General features: G+C 59.4%; 2 protein-coding genes across 6 annotated transcripts; both read right to left on the bottom strand.

Moving 5' to 3' along the window:
* Positions 1-1936: 1936 nt before the first annotated feature.
* Positions 1937-5410, bottom strand: LOC115391858 (uncharacterized). Of its 4 annotated transcripts, none has more exons than XM_030096268.1 (4): positions 4581-4867; positions 4383-4480; positions 3477-4264; positions 1937-3387 (listed from the first exon to the last, which is right to left on the bottom strand). In XM_030096268.1, the coding sequence occupies exons 3-4, from the start codon at positions 4041-4043 to the stop codon at positions 2791-2793; spliced, it is 1164 nt and encodes a 387-aa protein (XP_029952128.1). In that variant the 5' UTR covers positions 4044-4264; positions 4383-4480; positions 4581-4867; the 3' UTR covers positions 1937-2790. The 4 variants fall into 4 exon arrangements, with proteins under 4 accessions (XP_029952128.1, XP_029952129.1, XP_029952126.1 ...); XM_030096269.1 differs by having other exon boundaries at positions 4383-4475; XM_030096266.1 differs by lacking the exons at positions 4383-4480; positions 4581-4867 and adding an exon at positions 5147-5410.
* A 1815-nt stretch (positions 5411-7225) lies between these two features.
* Positions 7226-18785, bottom strand: chka (choline kinase alpha). 2 transcript variants are annotated; one of them, XM_030096252.1, is made up of 12 exons: positions 18293-18785; positions 16937-17045; positions 14861-14914; positions 11127-11240; positions 10921-11054; positions 10267-10371; positions 9690-9748; positions 9519-9606; positions 8224-8332; positions 8040-8146; positions 7521-7602; positions 7226-7288 (listed from the first exon to the last, which is right to left on the bottom strand). In XM_030096252.1, the coding sequence occupies exons 1-12, from the start codon at positions 18544-18546 to the stop codon at positions 7229-7231; spliced, it is 1275 nt and encodes a 424-aa protein (XP_029952112.1). In that variant the 5' UTR covers positions 18547-18785; the 3' UTR covers positions 7226-7228. The 2 variants fall into 2 exon arrangements, with proteins under 2 accessions (XP_029952112.1, XP_029952113.1); XM_030096253.1 differs by lacking the exon at positions 14861-14914.
* Between the last annotated feature and the right edge of the window lie 335 nt (positions 18786-19120).

Below are 19120 nucleotides of genomic sequence, written 5' to 3'. Positions count from 1 at the left end.
CCAAGTTCCAGTGGAGCTGAGGACAGTCAGTCTGTCCCGTGATGTCTGCATCTTCTCCTCGGTTCTCCTCGGAATGCAGGCTTCACTGCAGCTTTTTGTGCCTGAACCCCCTTTAACGAACAGCGAGCCGGGTTCTCCATCGGTCCAGGTCACCAAGTGGACCAGGTCACCAGGGGGACCAAGGCCTTAAGGAGAATGTGGGTGACTGTCCTCCAGGTGTGTCCCTCCTGTCCTTTTTCTTGATGAAGTCACTTCCTGTCCCATCGGGGTGGCTTCCTGTCCCGTCGGGATGGCTTCCTGTCCCGTCGGGGTGGCTTCCTGTCTCGTCGGGGTGGCTTCCTGTCCCGTCGGGGTGGCTTCCTGTCTCGTCGGGGTGGCTTCCTGTCCCGTCGGGGTGGCTTCCTGTCCCGTCGGGGTGGCTTCCTGTCCCGTCGGGGTGGCTTCCTTTCCCGTCGGGGTGGCTTCCAGTCTCGTCGGGGTGGCTTCCTGTCTCGTCGGGGTGGCTTCCTGTCCCGTCGGGGTGGCTTCCTGTCCCGTCGGGGTGGCTTCCTGTCCCGTCGGGGTGGCTTCCTGTCCCGTCGGGGTGGCTTCCTGTCTCGTCGGGGTGGCTTCCTGTCCCGTCGGGGTGGCTTCCTGTCCCGTCGGGGTGGCTTCCTGTCTCGTCGGGGTGGCTTCCTGTCTCGTCGGGGTGTCTTCCTGTCCCGTCGGGGTGGCTTCCTGTCTCGTCGGGGTGGCTTCCTGTCTCGTCGGGGTGTCTTCCTGTCCCGTCGGGGTGTCTTCCTGTCCCGTCGGGGTGGCTTCCTGTCTCGTCGGGGTGGCTTCCTGTCCCGTCGGGGTGGCTTCCTGTCCCGTCGGGGTGGCTTCCTGTCTCGTCGGGGTGGCTTCCTGTCTCGTCGGGGTGTCTTCCTGTCCCGTCGGGGTGGCTTCCTGTCCCGTCGGGGTGGCTTCCTGTCCTGTCGGGGTGGCTTCCTGTCTCGTCGGGGTGGCTTCCTGTCCCATCGGGGTGGCTTCCTGTCCCGTCGGGGTGGCTTCCTGTCTCGTTGGGGTTTCGGGACCTGCGGGACTCTCCGGTGGTTCAGTAATTCTTCTGAGCTCAAACAAGCAGAGAACTGGAGAGAACCCAGCAGGGGTCTGACTCTCACGTCACTTCCTGTCTGAGCCCCGCGGCGTCCTCACCTTCAGTTTGGTTCGTCAGGTCTTCAGTCGCGGCGACCATCTGTCCACTCCGAGGACCGTCTCAGGAGACGAGGCGTCACCGTTCGGTTCCTCAGGAAGTCCGACTTTCAGATTAAAGGAAAAGCTTTAACGGGGCTGTATCACGCAAAATTCACTTTTTGTATGTTTTAACCTTGTTATATAGTCATGTTCTCACCAAAAACACCCCAAAGCGTTTTTTTCCTGTGCCTGCATGTTTGAGCTTTCCTCCTTGTTGTGCTGCTCAGAGAGGCAGCCCCTCCCACCGTGAAAACGCTCTGTTTCCCACGTTGACGTCACACGGAGAAGATGGCTCCCCTGAGCCCTGAGCCCCCCCCCCCCCCCCCCCCTGGAGGTTCTGGAGGGTCTGGAGGTTCTGGAGGTTCTGGAGGGTCTGAAGGGTCTGAAGGGTCTGAAGGGTCTGAAGGGTCTGAAGGGTCTGAAGGGTCTGGAGGGTCTGCGCTTGGTAAGTTTCTAACAGGAAAAGACGTTTTTGCGTGTAGAGAAGCTCGAGCTAAAGAGCTAAAGCTAACCAGCGTATTTGTTTTGAAGCTCTGATTGGTTGAATAGCTGTCAGTCAAAGTCCACAGGGGGAGAGGCGGGATTCAGTGAAACGGAGCGTTTTCTCTTCCGGGTTTCAGAATTAGCCCCAGAAAATCTTTTATTTCACACAAAATGACTTTTCCTTTGCGCCAAAAATAAACTATGACCACGTTAATGCCATTTCTAGGGTTTGGACGAGCTAAAACAGCAGGATACAGCCCCTTTAACTCAAACACGCTAACGGAGGAATGGAGTCGAACTCACAACCCGATCGGTGACCTCTGACCCCAAGGACACGGAAACATTCTGACCTCTGGAGGTCCTCCGGAACTCAACTGAAACTCAACAGTCATCTGCATAGAACAGTCCGGAGGAACCGAACAGGCGTCACTGCTGCAGCTCAGAGAGAACCTCACCGCAGAACTTCCCTCCGAGGGATTCTGGTCCAGGAGACAACGCTCGCAGATGATTCACCGGAACGTGAAAACTTAGAACATTTCACAAACAACCAGAATGTTCCGAACAAAAAACTTCAAAGGTCTGAAACGTATAAAGTGCCTGAATCTCCAGGTTCTCCAGGAACAGGCTGATCGTTCTCCCGGTTCTCCAGGTTCTCCTGGTTCTCCAGGAACAGGCTGATCGTTCAGCAGAATCAAACACTGAGACTCAACGTTCTTCGTCAAGTTTTAATATTTAGAGAATTAAAAACTTTTCCAGAAGAACCGACCGGTTCTAAAGACTAAACTATGAAACGACGCACGTTCCTCTTCAGACACAGTTCTGTCCGTTAGAACCGACGTTCTCAAACTCAACACGTTCCACTGCCGAGTTCTCCGACGAGTCGCTTCGGTCGGAACCGGGAGGAAAGAAGTCAAACCGGAAACAGAAGCTCGGAGAACGACCCCCGTTTCCACGGCAACAGCAGCTTCCTGCAGGAGAACCGAGTCCGTCCTGGGCCTGAAACCCGGTTCCTACGGCAACGTGGGCTTCCTGCTGAGTCTGACAGAGCCGAGGGTCCCGGTCCCGATCCTGGACCTGGTCTCGGACCCGGTCCTACCAGAGCCAGCTGTCCAGGTGGTCCGGGCAGTAGCAGCACTGGTCCAGGACGGCGCCGAGCCGGCCGTCCCCCTGGTCCCCCCGGTCCCCCCAGGTGGGGGACAGCCGCTCGCCGTTGAGGACCTGCAGACGGGGGGCGCCGTCCCGCAGGACCCGGTCCAGGCAGGGCCAGCGGCTCTGGATGCGCAGCCGGGCGCGGCGGTCCAGCGTGACGCCGCGGACCGCCCTCCTGGCCCGGAGCTCCAGCAGGGCGGGCAGCCGGAACCGGGACCAGACCAGGCCCCGGCTGGGGGACACGTCCAGGAACTCCAGGGACCGGGACTCCAGGCTGTAGGTCACGCCCAGGCTCCCCAGCGGGACCAGGACCTGCAGCGTCAGGGACCGCAGGTCCGGCAGCGCCGCCGCCAGCGTCTGCAGCGCCGCCGGCGCCACGCCCCGGAACACCCAGAACGACCGCAGCTCCAGAACCCGCAGCCGCTGGAACCGGGTCAGCAGGGACACGGACCGGACCGACCAGTCGAACGGCAGGACCACCTGAGAGATCCGGGGACAGGTCCGGGTCAGCCGGGACAGCAGGGCCTGGAAGCTGGACACCTGGGGGGAGGGGGGGCAGAGTCAGAACCAGAACCAGAACCAGAGACAGAACCAGTCCTTCATGAGGTCTGGGTCTGAGCGGTTCTGACCTGGTCCACCTTGGTGATTCTGTCCTGGTGCGAGCTGGACCCGGCTCCAGACGGGGACCCGTCCTCGTCCTCATCTCCGTCCTCATCTCCGTCCTCATCTCCGTCCTCATCTCCGTCCCCGTCCTCCAGCAGGTCCAGCGGCTCCAGCAGGGTGAAGGTCCAGTCCAGGTCCAGGACCCGGAGGTCCCGGCAGTGGACGGAGTCCAGCAGGCGTCCCAGCAGCGCGGCCCAGCCGTGGCGCCGGTCCGCCAGGTCGAAGCTGGCCCGGAGGCGGCGCAGGCCGGCCCGGCGCCAGACCAGGTGCCGGGTGTAGCGCCGGACCCAGGTCCTCCAGCGCCGGAACTCCCCCCCGGACACCAGCAGGCCCCGGCGGGCCGGCGGGCCGGGCCGGCGCCGGTAGTCCGCCTCGCGCCACAGCCGGCGGGATCGAACCAGGCGGCTCCAGGACAGGCACACCAGGGCGCAGCGGCACTTGTCCTCCTCGTCCAGGAAGGACAGGACGTGCAGCCGGCACTCCGCCGGAAGGCGCTCGAACGGGAAGATGTCCTCCGGCGGCGGCGCCGGCATGGCGGCGGCCGGGGGACGAGGACACCGCTCAGCGTCTCCGCCGGGGGACGAGGACACCGCTCAGCGTCTCCGCCGGGGGACGAGGACACCGCTCAGCGTCTCCGCCGGGGGACGAGGACACCGCTCACCGTCTCCGCCGGGGGACGAGGACACCGCTCACCGTCTCCGCCGGGGCGTCTCGTGGTCCGGCTTCGCCATCAACCCGCCGAGCCGTCAGAGGACTGAAACAGGAAGACAGACAGCAGGATGAAGAGGGACGGGACAGACGGAGGACTGCACAGCCGAGACACGGAGACACTCGTCCTTCACTCTACAGCCTCAGCAGGAAGACAGCAGGACCTTCCTCTGGGGTGGCGTGGTCCTAAAGCTGTCCTCATCTGTCCTCTTGTGTCCCGGTCTGTCCTGCTCTCTGGGGCTGTCCCTCTGATGGACCTGGTCTTTCAGGAAGCAGCAGCTTCAGAATCAAACAATCTGGACGAAGTTCCTTTGAGCCAAAAACCCTCAAAACGTGAAAAAACAAACAGCTTGAGCTTCAACCTGCAGAGACATGGAGACGTCTCCGGTCCAGGTTCTGTCTCCGTCCCAAGCTTCCCCTGAGACACAGACATCAGCTGGACCAGATCTAACCCCGGTCTGGACGATCCGCGGTCCGGAGCTCCTCTGAGGGGCAGAGGCTGAAACCTGGACCAGACCAGGCTCCAGACCTCTGATCCGTCCTCCGGTCCTGCTGTCCTCCGGTCCTGCTGTCCTCCGGTCCTCCGGTCCTGCTGTCCTCCGGTCCTGCTGTCCTCCGGTCCTGCTGTCCTCCGGTCCTGCTGTCCTACGGTCTTCCGGTCCTCCGGTCCTGCTGTCCTCCGGTCCTGCTGTCCTCCGGTCCTCCGGTCCTGCTGTCCTCCGGTCCTGCTATCCTGCTGTCCTCCGGTCCTGCTGTCCTCCGGTCCTGCTGTCCTCCGGTCCTCCGGTCCTGCGGTCCTCCGGTCCTGCTGTCCTCCGGTCCTGCTGTCCTCCGGTCCTGCTGTCCTCCGGTCCTCCGGTCCTGCTGTCCTCCGGTCTTGCGGGTCACGAGAGTTTTAGCATCGCTGAAAGCCAGAGAGACTGTTTACCTTCCCTGGAGGAGCTGAGTCCGGTTCAGCGCGCCGCGGCGCTGACCGGCATCAGACCGAACATCCCGGGGTTTAATCCGCTTCCAGCGCGGCTCCGGAGGGTCCGAGGTCCGCCCCGGTTCATCCGGAGCCAGAAAGTCCCCACAGGCAGCAGAGAGGGGGGCAGAAACGACGCGGAAAGGCCGGTCAGCCTGCTAGCTCCGGACAGCTGCGCCTTGTTGTTGTTGTATGCGCCAGTCGATGGCGTCACCAGCGTGCGACGTCCGGCTCCGCGGTTTGTTTGGCGGCGTCGCGCAGCCGGGCGGAGCTTAACCCCACTGCGGGAAATCTGAAGTTTCTTTTCATCTCGATTAGAAAAATCTCGTCTGAATAGAGATGATTTCATCTGTAACACAGCGAGGGCTTGTTTCTGAACACTTAAAGCTCTTCGATTGGTTTTATTAAGTCGATTTAAGTGACGAGCGGACATCGAGCGCCCCCCACTGGAAGGATGGACCTACAGGCAACACTGAGGGGAAACATAAAATAAGAGAAGATCAATAAAGTGAACTAAAAGGAAATTATAACAATAATCATGAGATACAGATGATACCAGATCAGATCATATCAGAGGATTTTAGCTTTTTTTCTCCCTTATGACATTTATAAGGGATTTTAAGGTGAATTAATTAATGTGACCATTTTTAAACGGTCACATTAACATTCAATATACAAATTAATATTAATTAAAAATAAATAAATCATAATAAATAAAACATTACATTTATAAAGCTTCACGCGGGCGGTGTCAGTAAAGCTTCAGTGTGAAGAAAAAGAACATGTATGATGAGTTTCCACCAGCAGGGGGCGCTCCACCCACAGCTCCTGTCCTTCAGTCCAGCTTTACTGATCCGGTTCAGGAACAACGACCCAGCAGCTCCAGGTCCAGAGCTGCCGATGTGCTCTGGAGCCACGGGGATTCGATCCCTCCTCATTATTAATATTATTTTATTTTATTTTTTTTTTTTTTGATAGTTGTGAAATTTTCGCAGTTTCATCCGTTTTGCCTCCTTTAAAAAGTTCTGTTTGCTGTTGAAACATCGATCAGACGAATAAACGGCAGAAACATTTCCTCCGTTTCAGAAGCTTTATTTGAGCGAAGCAGTGAATACAGCGGTGTGTGTGTGTGTGTGTGTGTGTGTGTGTGTCAGCATTAGATTACATGACAGCAGTGAGATTGAACTAACTACAGCGTTTCACATCAACAGAGAAGTTTCACATTCTGACGGTACAATGACGTCACCGTGCATGTTAAGAGCGTGCACGTTGGGAGGGTGCACGTGAGTTGGTTTATAGATTATCGATCCTTCAACAGAAGCTCTAAAGGTGGAATGTTTCCAAACAGAGATAAAACACAGAAGAACGGATTAAAACTGAATTAAAGCTTTTTAGAAAAACATGAAGATGAAAAAACAACAATCAGCCGCGGCTGTAAAAAGGACAGACGAGAGTTTCAACTGGCCGAGATCAACAGGAACACCCGGAACCGGGACCGGGACCGGGACCGGGGTCTAGAACCGGGACCGCCGCAGACCGCAGCCTTTCACAATAAAAGTCCGAGCGTGACGGAGGAGGAGTGGAGCGGTTCTTGAAGGGACACTGGACTCCAGTCATAACCAGAACCAGAACCGGAACCAGAACCGGAACCAGGACCAGGACCAGGACCAGAACCGGGCAGGAGGATGTTTTCCCCGAACGCGACTCTTTAAATCCGCAGAGCTTCAGCGACCAGACGGCCGCCATCTTCCCGCTAATGCTAATGCTAACGGCTCACCCCGCCCTCCCGGAGGGTTCCGGTGGGGGAGGGGTCTGAAGGCTCCACCCTCGGCAGGTGGAGCGAACCTGGAGCAGCGATGGAGGTTAGCATGGCGCGGGAACGTTAGCATGGCGGAGGCGCCGTGATGGAGGCTTCCAGGTTCGCTGTGGCGAAGCTCCGCCGGCGGGGGGGGACGGGCGGAGGGGGGACGGAGGGCGTGGCCTCCTCCACCCCCCGCCTCCACCCGACTCGTCTCTAAAGGAACTTCTTCTCGCCGTGCGGCTCGTCTAGACGGCCCACGTCTTCTTCTGCTGGAAGTAGGCGTCGAAGCGGGCCTGAGCGTACTCCTACACACACACACACACACACACACACACACACACACACACACACACACACACACAAGTCAAGAAGTAGAAGAAATGATGAGAAGCTCCTCCTGTTGAGGCTGAAACAGGAAGAGGAAGAGGAGGGAAGATGAAGATGAGGAGGAGGAGGAGGAGGAGGAGGAGGAGGAGGAGGAGGAGGAGGAAGACGAGGGAAGATGAGGAGGAGGAGGAGGAGGATGAAGCTCCTCACCAGGTATCCGAACTTGATGGTGGACAGCTGAGCCTGGATCAGAGACCAGAGTCCCCAGAAGAAGTGAGACGCCAGAGCGAACCTGAGGACGACATGAGGGACGTGAAGGACGCCGTCTTCCTGCCCCTCCCCCAGCCTCCCTGGCCACTCCCCCTCCCCCAGCCTACCTGGCCCCTCCTCCTCCTCTGGCCCCTCCCCCTCCCCCAGCCTCCCTGGCTCCTCCCCCTCCCCTGGCCCCTCCCCCAGCCTCCCTGGCCCCTCCTCCTCCTCTGGCCCCTCCCCCTCCCCCAGCCTCCCTGGCCCCTCCCCCAGCCTCCCTGGCCCCTCCTCCTCCTCTGGCCCCTCCCCCTCCCCCAGCCTCCCTGGCCCCTCCCCCTCCCCCAGCCTCCCTGGCCCCTCCCCCTCCCCTGGCCCCTCCCCCAGCCTCCCTGGCCCCTCCCCCTCCCCCGGCCCCTCCCCCTCCCCCAGCCTCCCTGGCCCCTCCTCCTCCCCTGGCCCCTCCCCCCCGGCGGCCCTGACCTGTTGACCTCCAGGATCAGGTCCTCCTTCCTCCTGTCCCGCTCCTCGTCCCCCAGGCCGTCCCAGCCCGGCTCGGCCTCTCGCAGGTAGCTCTCCAGGAAGTGGAGCTGAGGCACAGCAGAGGTCAGAGGTCATCAGGGAGCCTGTCGGGAGTGGACCGGACCCCGCCCCCCACCCCCCCTACCTGCTGGGCCTTGGAGGGGTAGTTGTGGGCGTCGACCTTGAAGAAGGGGAAGTGGTCACAGTTGTAGTCGTAGATCCACTCGCAGAAATGGTTCCCGATGTCGAAGCCCCTGGAGAACAGAGAGCAAGGCTAGAACCACCAGGAACCACCAGGAACCACCAGGAACCAGGGAGCAAGGCTAGTACCCCAGAGACCCACCAGGCATCTTCCTCCTCTACCTGGGTCGGGTTTTTGCTTAGGGGGTCCAGCCGGGCTCAGCGTGAAGGGGCCATGTGGGCCTCCTCACCCTGCAGCGGACCCACCACCCATCGAGGGAACCTTAGGGTCCAGGTCCAATGTGGACCGGGTGTCAGCCGACAGCAGGGGGCCCGAAGACCCGATCCTCAGACACAGAGACCGGCTCCAGGGACCTGGACTGTCTCCTCGCTGGGGGGACGAGCCTGAGCCTCTGAGGGAGGCCGAGAGGAACCGGACAGATGTAGTCCGGTTCACCTCTACACAGCCTGGACTCTGGAACCCGACCCCCCCTGAGGGCCTGGACTCTGGAACCCGACCCCCCCCGAGGACCTGGACTCTGGAACCCGACCCCCCCAGAGGACCTGGACTCTGGAACCCGACCCCCCCAGAGGACCTGGACTCTGGAACCCGACCCCCCCTGAGGGGCTGGACTCTGGAACCTGACCCCCCCAGAGGACCTGGACTCTGGAACCCGACCCCCCCAGAGGACCTGGACTCTGGAACCCGACCCCCCCTGAGGGGCTGGACTCTCCTCCTCTCTGGCGTTACCGGAGCTGGTTGGCCAGCTCCCTGGTCTCAAGGTCACTGTAGCCGCCCTGTAGTTGTAACTGTGTCTGACTGTAGCCTACCTGTAGTTGTAACTGTGTCTGACTGTAGCCTACCTGTAGTTGTAACTGTGTCTGACTGTAGCCTACCTGTAGTTGTAGCTGTGTCTGACTGTAGCCTACCTGTAGCTGTAACTGTGTCTGACTGTAGCCTACCTGTAGCTGTAACTGTGTCTGACTGTAGCCTACCTGTAGCTGTAGCTGTGTCTGACTGTAGCCTACCTGTAGCTGTAGCTGTGTCTGACTGTAGCCTACCTGTAGTTGTAACTGTGTCAGACTGTATCCTACCTGTAGTTGTAGCTGTGTCTGACTGTAGCCTACCTGTAGCTGTAGCTGTGTCTGACTGTAGCCTACCTGTAGTTGTAACTGTGTCAGACTGTATCCTACCTGTAGTTGTAGCTGTGTCTGACTGTAGCCTACCTGTAGTTGTAGCTGTGTCTGACTGTAGCCTACCTGTAGTTGTAGCTGCTGTACTCGAAGTCGATCAGCATCAGCTTCTGCTTGTCGGAGTTCTGTCGACCCTTCAGCAGCAGGATGTTCCCTGAACGCAGCGGCAGGGAACAACGTGAGAACCACAGGAAGAGAAAACAACACCTGGACGCTGAGCCGCCGCCTGACGTTTACCTTCCTGACAGTCGTTGTGGCAGAAAACCACCGGAGAGTGAGTGGAGTCCAGCAGAGCCCTGGAAAGAGAGGAGAACCACTGAGTTTAGAGGAGTTGCACTTCGACCCGTTTCCATGGAGACAGAAACCACCTAGTCCCGATGGTGAGGCTAACGCTAACCCTGTTCCTGGTGGTGAGGCTAACGCTAACCCTGTTCCTGGTGGTGAGGCTAACGCTAACCCTGTTCCTGGTGGTGATTCTGAGACGAAGGGGAAACTTTAATCAGCTGGAGGAGGGTCAGAACTGGAGACCCGGAAGGTCGGACCCAGAGTCTCGGAACCGGAGACCTAGAGTGTCTGAACCGGGGTGTCGGACCCAGAGTCTCAGACCCAGAGTCTGGGATCAGGAAGCGAGCAGAGCAGAAAACAGCGTGTGAGAGCAGTTTGAGGATTTTCAGTGGAAAAAACCCAGAATGAGACCCGACCTACACACTGTTACATAACAGCTGGAGGCTTTCCAAGTCTCTGTCACGTGTGTGTAGTACCCTGCTGCTGCGTGTGTGCGTGTGTGTGTGTGTGTGTGTGTGTGTGTCCCTACTTGAGCAGCTCCAGCTCCTGGGGGAGGTCGAGGCTCAGCAGACGGTTGAAGCGGCGACGGTGAGACTCCCTGGTGAAGGTCAGCTTCAGGACCTGGTCCAGATACCTGCAGGGGGGTGGAGGTGAGGGTTGGGGGGGGGGGGGGGGGTGTAGAGATGCAGGTGGTGTTTAGGGGGGTGGAGGGGGGCAGGGGAGAGACAGTTACTGTTACCTCACCCTGTTCTCTCAAAAACATGTTACATAATCCTCAAATCCTGAGAAACTGTCAGACCCTTCAGTCCTGAAAGAACAAGATACTGAGGAACCGCAGAGCAGGGTTCTCTCTAGAACCGCAGAGCAGGGTTCTCTCTAGAACCACAGAGCAGGGTTCTCTCTAGAACCGCAGAGCAGGGTTCTCTCTAGAACCATAGAGCAGGGTTCTCTCTAGAACCGCAGAGCAGGGTTCTCTCTAGAACCGCAGAGCAGAACCGCAGAGCAGGGTTCTCTCTAGAACCGCAGAGCAGGGTTCAGGCTGCCAGACTACACCGTCACACACCGAGCAACACAAACACCAACGGCCTCGAAGCGAGTCCAGATAGAGCTCAGGGTCAGTGGAGACCAGGGGTGGGGGGGGTCTGAGGGTCTGGGGGTCTGGGGGGTCCGGCCCGGCGCTCACTTGTCCATGGTCCCGAACAGCCAGCGCGGCTCCTTGTTGAAGGGCATCCTCATGCCGTGGAAGCGGGCCATCTTCTGGGCCACCTCGGCCGAGATGCCGCGGTCGCTCAGCTCGCCGGTTTCCAGCTTCCGGCTCTGAGGGCACCAACGAAGAAGAGTGAACACCGCTGCCCCCTGCAGGGCAGCCGCGGCGGCGCGGCGACTCACCGGCACGTACTGCTCCAGGCGGCCCTGAGGGAAAATGCCGTAGAGCTTCGGTCCCAGCTCCCGCTCTGCCAGGATGGCAAACATGACGCTCTCCAGAACCATGGCTTCAGCGCCCTGCGCACACACACACACACACACACACACACACACACACACACACACATGAGGACAAGTGTCATGTAGCATTAGCAACTCTGGCTAATGACCGGCATTAGCATTAATCACATACTGAAGACAGAGGGGAACAGAGCAGCTGCCTCTGGCTAATGGCTAGCATTAGCATTAGCATTGGCCCTTTCCAGAGCAGCTCGGTTCCGTCGCCACGCTCCTCATAGCAACATTAGCGTTAGCCTCCATCCACACTGACAGAAGATTAGCATTAGCATGCTGAGCAGGTAGTTAGCGCCTCTTTCCAACAGCTCTGGTGTAAATAGCTTCCTTTAGCAAGAGCTAACATCCAGGTTATAGAGCATCTTCCTCCTCTGACAGCAGGTTATAGAGCATCTTCCCTGAATTCAGGTTAGCTGGTTGCGTAGCCACTGATCTTTCTATCTCGTCTTTCTTCTTCTCCTCCAGTCAGACTGACAGTCGTCCATCCTCCTCTGTTCTCTGCTCTCCGTTCACGTGAAACAAAAACAGCTCATTCAGACACGTCCAGGGTTGTAACGCCAGAGAGCCAGCAGGGGGCGCCAGGAGCTGGGGGGGTTAGTCTCCAGGTCTACGCCACCAGAGTGGGATTAAATCAGGGAGTCTTGGCTGCAGCTGTGGAGCTTCTGGAGCCACAGAACGGAGAACAGGGACGGCGGCGAGCGGCGAGCGGCGGCGTGACGAGTGACGCTGGGAGGAGAAAGATGAGCGATGAAGAAACGGGCCGGAGGCCACCAGTTAGCAACAAAGCTAACAGAGTCCGACCGCTAACGAGTCCCGGAACGCCTCCTGGAGGCGGAGCTCCAGCCCAATGACTCGTCCGCCATGCTGGTGGACCACCAGGTGATCCACCGCTCCGGGATCAACCAGGTGATCCACCGCTCCGGGATCAACCAGGTGATCCACCGCTCCGGGATCAACCAGGTGATCCACCGCTCCGGGATCAACCAGGTGATCCACCGCTCCGGGATCAACCAGGTGATCCACCGCTCCGGGATCAACCACTCTGGGATCAACCAAGTGATCCACTGGTCCGGGATCAACCAGGTGATCCACCGCTCCGGGATCAATCAGAAGCTCAGTGACACGATGATCTTCAGCAGGTCAAAGGTCGGTCAGCAGAACTGAAGGTTCAACTTCATCGTTTCTCATTTTCACATTTTTAAAACCAGGAAGTTCTCCTGCTGCTCCACTAGAACACGCAGAACACTGCATTAGAACATTAACGCTGGAGCACTGGAGAACACAGAACAATCCAATCAGCCAATCACAGCTCCTCCTCTGGTCCAGGTGATGCGTCATGTGACACGCTGGACCAATCACATTCAATCTGCTTTACAGTGTTCAGTATGGAGACGACGCCACGTTAGCCCCGCCCACCTTTATATACAGCCAATGAGAATGCTGTGGGGGATGCTCGCAGCTATATGCTAGTGCTAGCTTGCTCAGCGGCTATATGCTAGCGCTAGCTTACTCAGCGTCTATGCTACTGCTAGCTCACTCAGCGGCTAAACACTAGTGCTAGCCTACTCAGCGTCTATATGCTAGTGCTAGCTTGCACAGCAGCTAGCGGTCCCAGTGAGTTCTCACAGCGGGACGCTCTTCCTGCCAGGGGCGGGATTCGAACCCTGGTCCCCACCCGACACGCCACAACGTGCCTCTTCACCCGAGGGCGCTCCGGGTTCCACTGCAGATCTACTGAGCGCGTGCAGAACGCCTGGACGGTCGTGTGCAGAGGGCAGACCGTCACAGTGACCGGCGGCCGGTTCGATTCCCGACACTCCGGGGGTTTTTGAACGTGTCGCATCAGAACGTGAACATGAGGGACCCCGGTTTGAATCCCTGTTGAAGCAGCTGGAGCCACCGGGCAGAAGTAGGTCAGGGAAGTGGGCGTGTGGTGCAGTGGAACACCCTGCTGCAGCCCCGGGCCATCTGCCGCCTGCATGTGTGTCAAGGTGATTACGCTGCAGTGGATCCTGGCAGATCAGGCCTTATGTAAGCAGCAGCAGGGTCTCCTCCAGGACCAGGACCAGCAGCAGGGTCTCCTCCAGGACCAGGACCAGCAGCAGGGTCTCCTCCAGGACCAGGACCAGCAGCAGGGTCTCCTCCAGGACCAGGACCAGCAGCAGGGTCTCTTCTAGAACCAGACGGAACAAACTGCTTCTGGTCTGACATGTTTTAAAAAGAGCCACCGAGTGAAATGTTCCACAGATAAATGGAGAACACGGTTTGGTTCCCAGTCTGATCTCAAACGTCCCGCCTGGAGTCATGAGACTCCATAAGACCACTGCTGGCATGAGCACTGGACCAGGACCAGGACCAGGACCAGGACCAGGACCAGGATCAGGATCAGGATCAGGATCAGGGCAGTATGGACCAGGATCAGGGGTCCAGGTCAGGGTTTCAGTTCTACCGATCAGCACTTCATTCAATTGTTGTTGATTCTACTTTTTCATTTTTTTTTCTTTTTTTAACGAAAGACCTTTTAGACAACTGCTCTCTAAAAAAACCAAACACTTAAATCTACAGAGCTGCAGAGCGACAGAGAGCGACAGACAGCTACAGAGCTACAGAGCTACAGAGCTACAGAGCTGCAGAGCTGCAGAGCTACAGAGCTGCTCAGGAGGATTAGAAAGGCAGCAGATGGCCCGGAGGCTGAACGACGGCGTCTTCAGGGAACAACCTGGACGAGTCAAAGTGGCGGATGAGCTCAGCCGGGGTCAAAGGTCACAGTCACATGACCCAGCGCAGAGGGAGCAGGTTAGTAGGTCAGCGCCTGCAGACGGCATGAGCCGCGTTCTCAGATGAACTGAGCTGGGACGGATCACAGGGGAACGCTGGACGTTCTCCACCGGACAGACTGGACGTTTCCGTTGCTTTGTCACTTTTTACATCAGTGCCGTTTTCAGCACGGAGGAAGCAGACGCTGCTCAGCTGTGACAGCTAGCTAGCCCAGCCGTTAGCTAACCTGCGCTAGCATGATTCAGCATGGAGCGACCTAGCTAGCCCAGCCGTTAGCTAACCTGCGCTAGCATGATTCAGCATGGAGCGACCTAGCTAGCCCAGCCGTTAGCTAACCTGCGGTAGCATGATTCAGCACGGAGCGACCTAGCTAGCCCAGCCGTTAGCTAACCAGCACTTGCGTTGGAAAACATGCTGCTGTGCTGGCTGCAGGAATCGAACCGCCCGCCGAGCTGACGTGCCGTTTCCAGACGTCTCTGGGTCTGCAGGCTTGGATCCAGGACTGGCGGTGCCGGGCGAGCAGGAAGACGTGATGTCATGTGACGTGATGTCATGTGACGTGATGTCATGTGACGTGATGTCATGTGACGTGATGTCATGTGACGTGAGGGGAGGTGATGTAACGGTTACCGATCAGAGAGCAGCAGACAAACAGCAGTATGGGAGCGCAGCGGGTCAGGGATCGATGGCGTTACGCAACTCGGCCGTGCAGCGCTAACCAGAGCAGAGTTCAACCCCTCCCGCTGCCCGACACCCCAGCGACCCCGGGTGACCCCGGGCGACCTCGGCGAGGGTCCGAGGCGGGGACACACACCACCAGGTCTCACTGGTCCTCAGGTACTTACTTGGCAGCGCCTGTCCCTGTCTGCCTGTGGGGACGGGCCTCTGCGGCAGGACATCTACCAACGAGAGCAGAGGACACTGTCCATCAGCACGGGCCCAGCATGGGGGGGGGTCTGGACCCGGAGCCACGCCCATCCTCAACGCCCGCCCCACACAGCGCCTCCAGTGGCCATCCGGAGCGTCCCCGAGCGGCTCGTCAACGCAAACCTGAAGCAACTGGCTGATTGACCCGGAGGACTACAGCGCTCCGGTTCAGAGGGGTCTGGAGGAGTCGGGGGGGTCAGAGGAGGGGGGCTGGACTCCACAGTGGACACTGGGACTCTGGGAGGGAAGCCAGGACAGTTTAACCAGACCAGACGCCGGAGCCAGAGACACCTTCACCCTGGAACTATCGGGACGACCTGCCAACAGCCTGCAGACCCGGGTCCTGGTCCTACTGCCTGCAGACCCGGGTCCTGATCCCACCGCCTGCAGACCCGGGTCCTGGTCCTACTGCCTGCAGACCCGGGTCCTGATCCCACCGCCTGCAGACCCGGGTCCCGGTCCCACCGCCTGCAGGCCCGGGTCCTGGTCCCACCGCCTGCAGACCCGGGTCCTGGTCCCACCGTCTGCAGGCTGCGTTTTCCCACGCTGATGGTGTCCCACGTTGATGACATCATCACCAGACGGCGCACAGTGAGGTGAGCGATGGAGCGGATCGAGTGTCCTCGTCCCCGGACCAGGAGGAGCTCTCTGGTCTCGCCGTCCTGCCGGACCCGGGTCGTCTCCATGAAGGAAATCTCACTGTGCCCAGAGACAGCTAGCGTGCTAACGGCGTGCTAACATAGCCACGCTATGGCGACATCATCGCGGAGATCACCACGGTGACCCGGGTCTGGAGAGCCCTTTACCATGCCACGAGGAGCCGGGGGTTAGGGGGCTCAGGCGGGTTCAGGCGGGCTCAGGTGGGTTCAGGCGGGCTCAGGCAGGTTCAGGCGGGTTCAGGCGGGTTCAGGCGGGCTCAGGCGGGTTCAGGCGGGCTCAGGCGGGCTCAGGTGGGTTCAGGCGGGCTCAGGCGGGCTCAGGCGGGCTCAGGCGGGTTCAGGCGGGCTCAGGCGGGCTCAGAGGCCAGTGGGCGGGGCTGTGACAGCGGCCGCTGACTCGTCCTCGCCGTCCTTCAATAAAACACATTAACAGGATTTTTGTTTTTTCTTTCGTCTGCTCTTGGTTGGCTCAGCCACCTGGTCCGTCCTCCGTCCTCCGTCCTCTCGTTCCTCCGTCCCCCGGAGACGCGTCCGCCGGTTTAATCATTAGCGACTCGGACGTCTCGGCTCTCCGATCCAACGATCGGACGTTCCGCCGGTCGCCGTGGCGACGCTGTGCTCTCTCAGCGTCTCTGGTCATAAAGTCTCGGGCGTCCATTAGTGGACCCGGTTCTCGTCTCATGAGGGTCAAACTCAGACCGTCCTGCTGGAAAACAGTCAGGATGAGACGGACGGCGTCCAGCTGCAGCCTGTCCCCCCCCAGCCTGCCCCCCCAGCCTGTCCCCTGTCCCGGTCCTTGTGCTGTGAGGTTCTGGGTTGACCGGGGACTGATGTGGACTCTGTGAGGACGGACAGGCCGGTTCCTGGACTGAGTCTAATCAGCTGTTTGAAGATGAGCCGGCATCCTGGACTCTGGACCGCCGGTCCACGTCACCCCCCACAGATAAAAGACAATAACCCCCCCCATAAACAGGAAACGTCTTTTATCTGGACAGCAACATGTCTACCAGCTGGGGGGGGGGGGGCACAGTGGGGGGACCGCAGACTGTACCGTGGTTTACTTAATCATTGATATTTTTTTTTTTTGGGGGGGGGGGGGTATGGGGGGGGGGTTGGGAGTGTTGGGGTTGGGGGTATGGGGGGGTATGGGGGGGTTGGGATGGGGTGGGGGTGTGGTTTGGAGTGGGGGGGTGTTAGGGGGGTATCTGGGGGTATTGGGGGTGTTTGGAGTGTTTTGGGTAGTGTGGTTTGGAGTGGGGGGGTACCTGGGGGTATCTGGGGGTGTCTGGGGGCATTCGGGGTAAATAAAGCAGAGCTGTGCGCGGCGGCCCCCACCTGCAGGATGGCGCCGTAGAGACGCAGCAGGACGCTCCTGGGCTCGTCCCCCACGGGACGGACGGAGGGAGGGAGGCTGCAGAGGAACAGCCTGTTACTGAGACCCCCCCTGGAGGACACACACACACACAAACACACACACACACACACACACACACACACACACAGGTTACAGAGTGGACTTCATGGACGAACCACACGTCTCTTCACAGTAAGTCTCGCTGCTGTCCTGCTGTCCTCCGTCTCGTCCGGCTCCAGCAGCGTCCACATCGTCCTCTGGAGTCTCTGTGTGTCTCTCTGTGTCTCTGTGTCCCTGGTCCATCACGACCTGCGGTCTTGTCTCTGCTGTTCGTCGTCCGTCTCTGGACATTTTGTCTCCTTGTTGTCATTTTATGTCTCTGTGGTGACTGGATGGATGAATGGATGAATTTCAGACAATCAAACCAAAGCAGAGAAGACTGAGGAGACGAAGACAGTGAGGAGGACCAGAAGTCCCCCTGTCTTTCTCTGTCCCTCTGTCTCTGTCCCTCTGTCTGTCTCTGTCCCTCTGTCTCTGTCCCTCTGTCTCTGTCCCTCTGTCTGTCTCTGTCCCTCTGTCTGTCTCTGTCCCTGTCCCTCTGTCTGTCTCTGTCCCTCTGTCTGTCTCTGTCCCTGAGTTGAATCTTCTCTTTTCTCTCGTTTTCCTGGTTTTGTGTCGTTGTGATTTGTGGTCGTTTTTTGTCGTCTTGTCGTCATTTATCATCTGTTTGTCCTCATTTACGTCTTTCAGGTCATTTTGTCTCTTTATCGTCTCTTCAGGGACATTCTGTGTCTCTTCATGTCCCTCGTCCTGTGTCTTCGGTCCTGCTCTGCTCGATTCAGTGTAAAATATGACTGAGAGCTAAAAACCACTCAGGTCAGAACGTCTCCCTGCTGGGAGGACAGGGGACAGGGGGACAGGGGACAGGGGGACAGGGGGACAGGAGGACAGAGGGACGGAGGGACAGGAGGACAGGGGGACAGAGGGACGGAGGGACAGGAGGACAGGGGGAGGACGGGGGGACAGAGGGACGGAGGGACAGGAGGACAGGGAGACAGGAGGACAGGGGGAGGACAGAGGGACAGGGGGGGACAGGGAGACAGGGGGAGGACAGAGGGAGGGAGGGACAGGGGGACAGGAGGACAGGGGGACAGAGGGACGGAGGACAGGGGGACAAGAGGACAGGGGGACGGAGGGACAGGAGGACAGGGGGAGGAGAGGGGGACCGGAGGAGGACAGGGGGACAGGAGGAGGACAGGGGAGGGACAGGGGAGGACAGCGGGCGGATGGAGACAGTTCCAGACAGACGTCCTCCAGCCCGGACACGGTGTTCCTACCTGATGACGGAGATGTGGAAGTCCTCCGGGGACAGCTGTCTCCAGGCTCCGTGCAGGAACTCCCGGCACCACAGGAAGGCCTGGAGCCGGGTGTCCGGGTCGGGCCGGTCCTGGTCCCGGTCCCGGACCCCCCCGTCCTCCGCCTCCTCCTCCACCCGGGCGGCGGGCTGCACCTGCAGGGCGTTCTCCGTCACCAGCAGCCCCAGGGACATGGACGGGGAGTTGGACACCCCGTTGATGAATTTGGTCTTCATGCTGCAGGCGGCCGGGGGGACAGCGGGGACAGCAGGGACAGCAGGGACAGCAGGGACAGCAGGGACGCTCCTCCGGGGGGGCGGGGGTGCGCGAGGCGGAGGGATGCTGAGGACGCTCCGGAGAGGCGAGGCTGCGCGACGGGAGGCGGGCGGGGACAGGCGGGGACAGGCGGGGACAGCGGCTGGCGGTCGGAGGCGGTCGGAGACACTCGGAGACACTCGGAGACAGCGGCTGTAGTCTCGCGCTGGCAGAATGAACGCTGCGTGCGGGACGTGCGGATAACTTAAAGAGGAGGACGGTCACGTGACGCATCACGCAGCCCCCCCAGCTCCGCTCTGATTGGCTGGCCCGGACACAGCCCCGCGAGGACCACAACAAACCCTACGACGCCTTCACGGACCGCCGGGAAAAAAGAAAACGCCCTCTGAGGACCCGCAGCGAGACCACGAAGAGACACCAAGAGACACAGGACCGCAAAGAGACACCAAGAGACACAGGACCGCAAAGAGACACCAAGAGACACAGCAGGACCGCAAAGAGACACCAAGAGACACAGCAGGACCGCAAAGAGAC

Source organism: Salarias fasciatus, chromosome 7 (genome assembly GCF_902148845.1).
Source record: "Salarias fasciatus chromosome 7, fSalaFa1.1, whole genome shotgun sequence".
Classification (NCBI taxonomy): domain Eukaryota; kingdom Metazoa; phylum Chordata; class Actinopteri; order Blenniiformes; family Blenniidae; genus Salarias; species Salarias fasciatus.
Note: the sequence above shows the minus strand (reverse complement) of the source record. Positions and strands in the feature narration are given on the sequence as shown.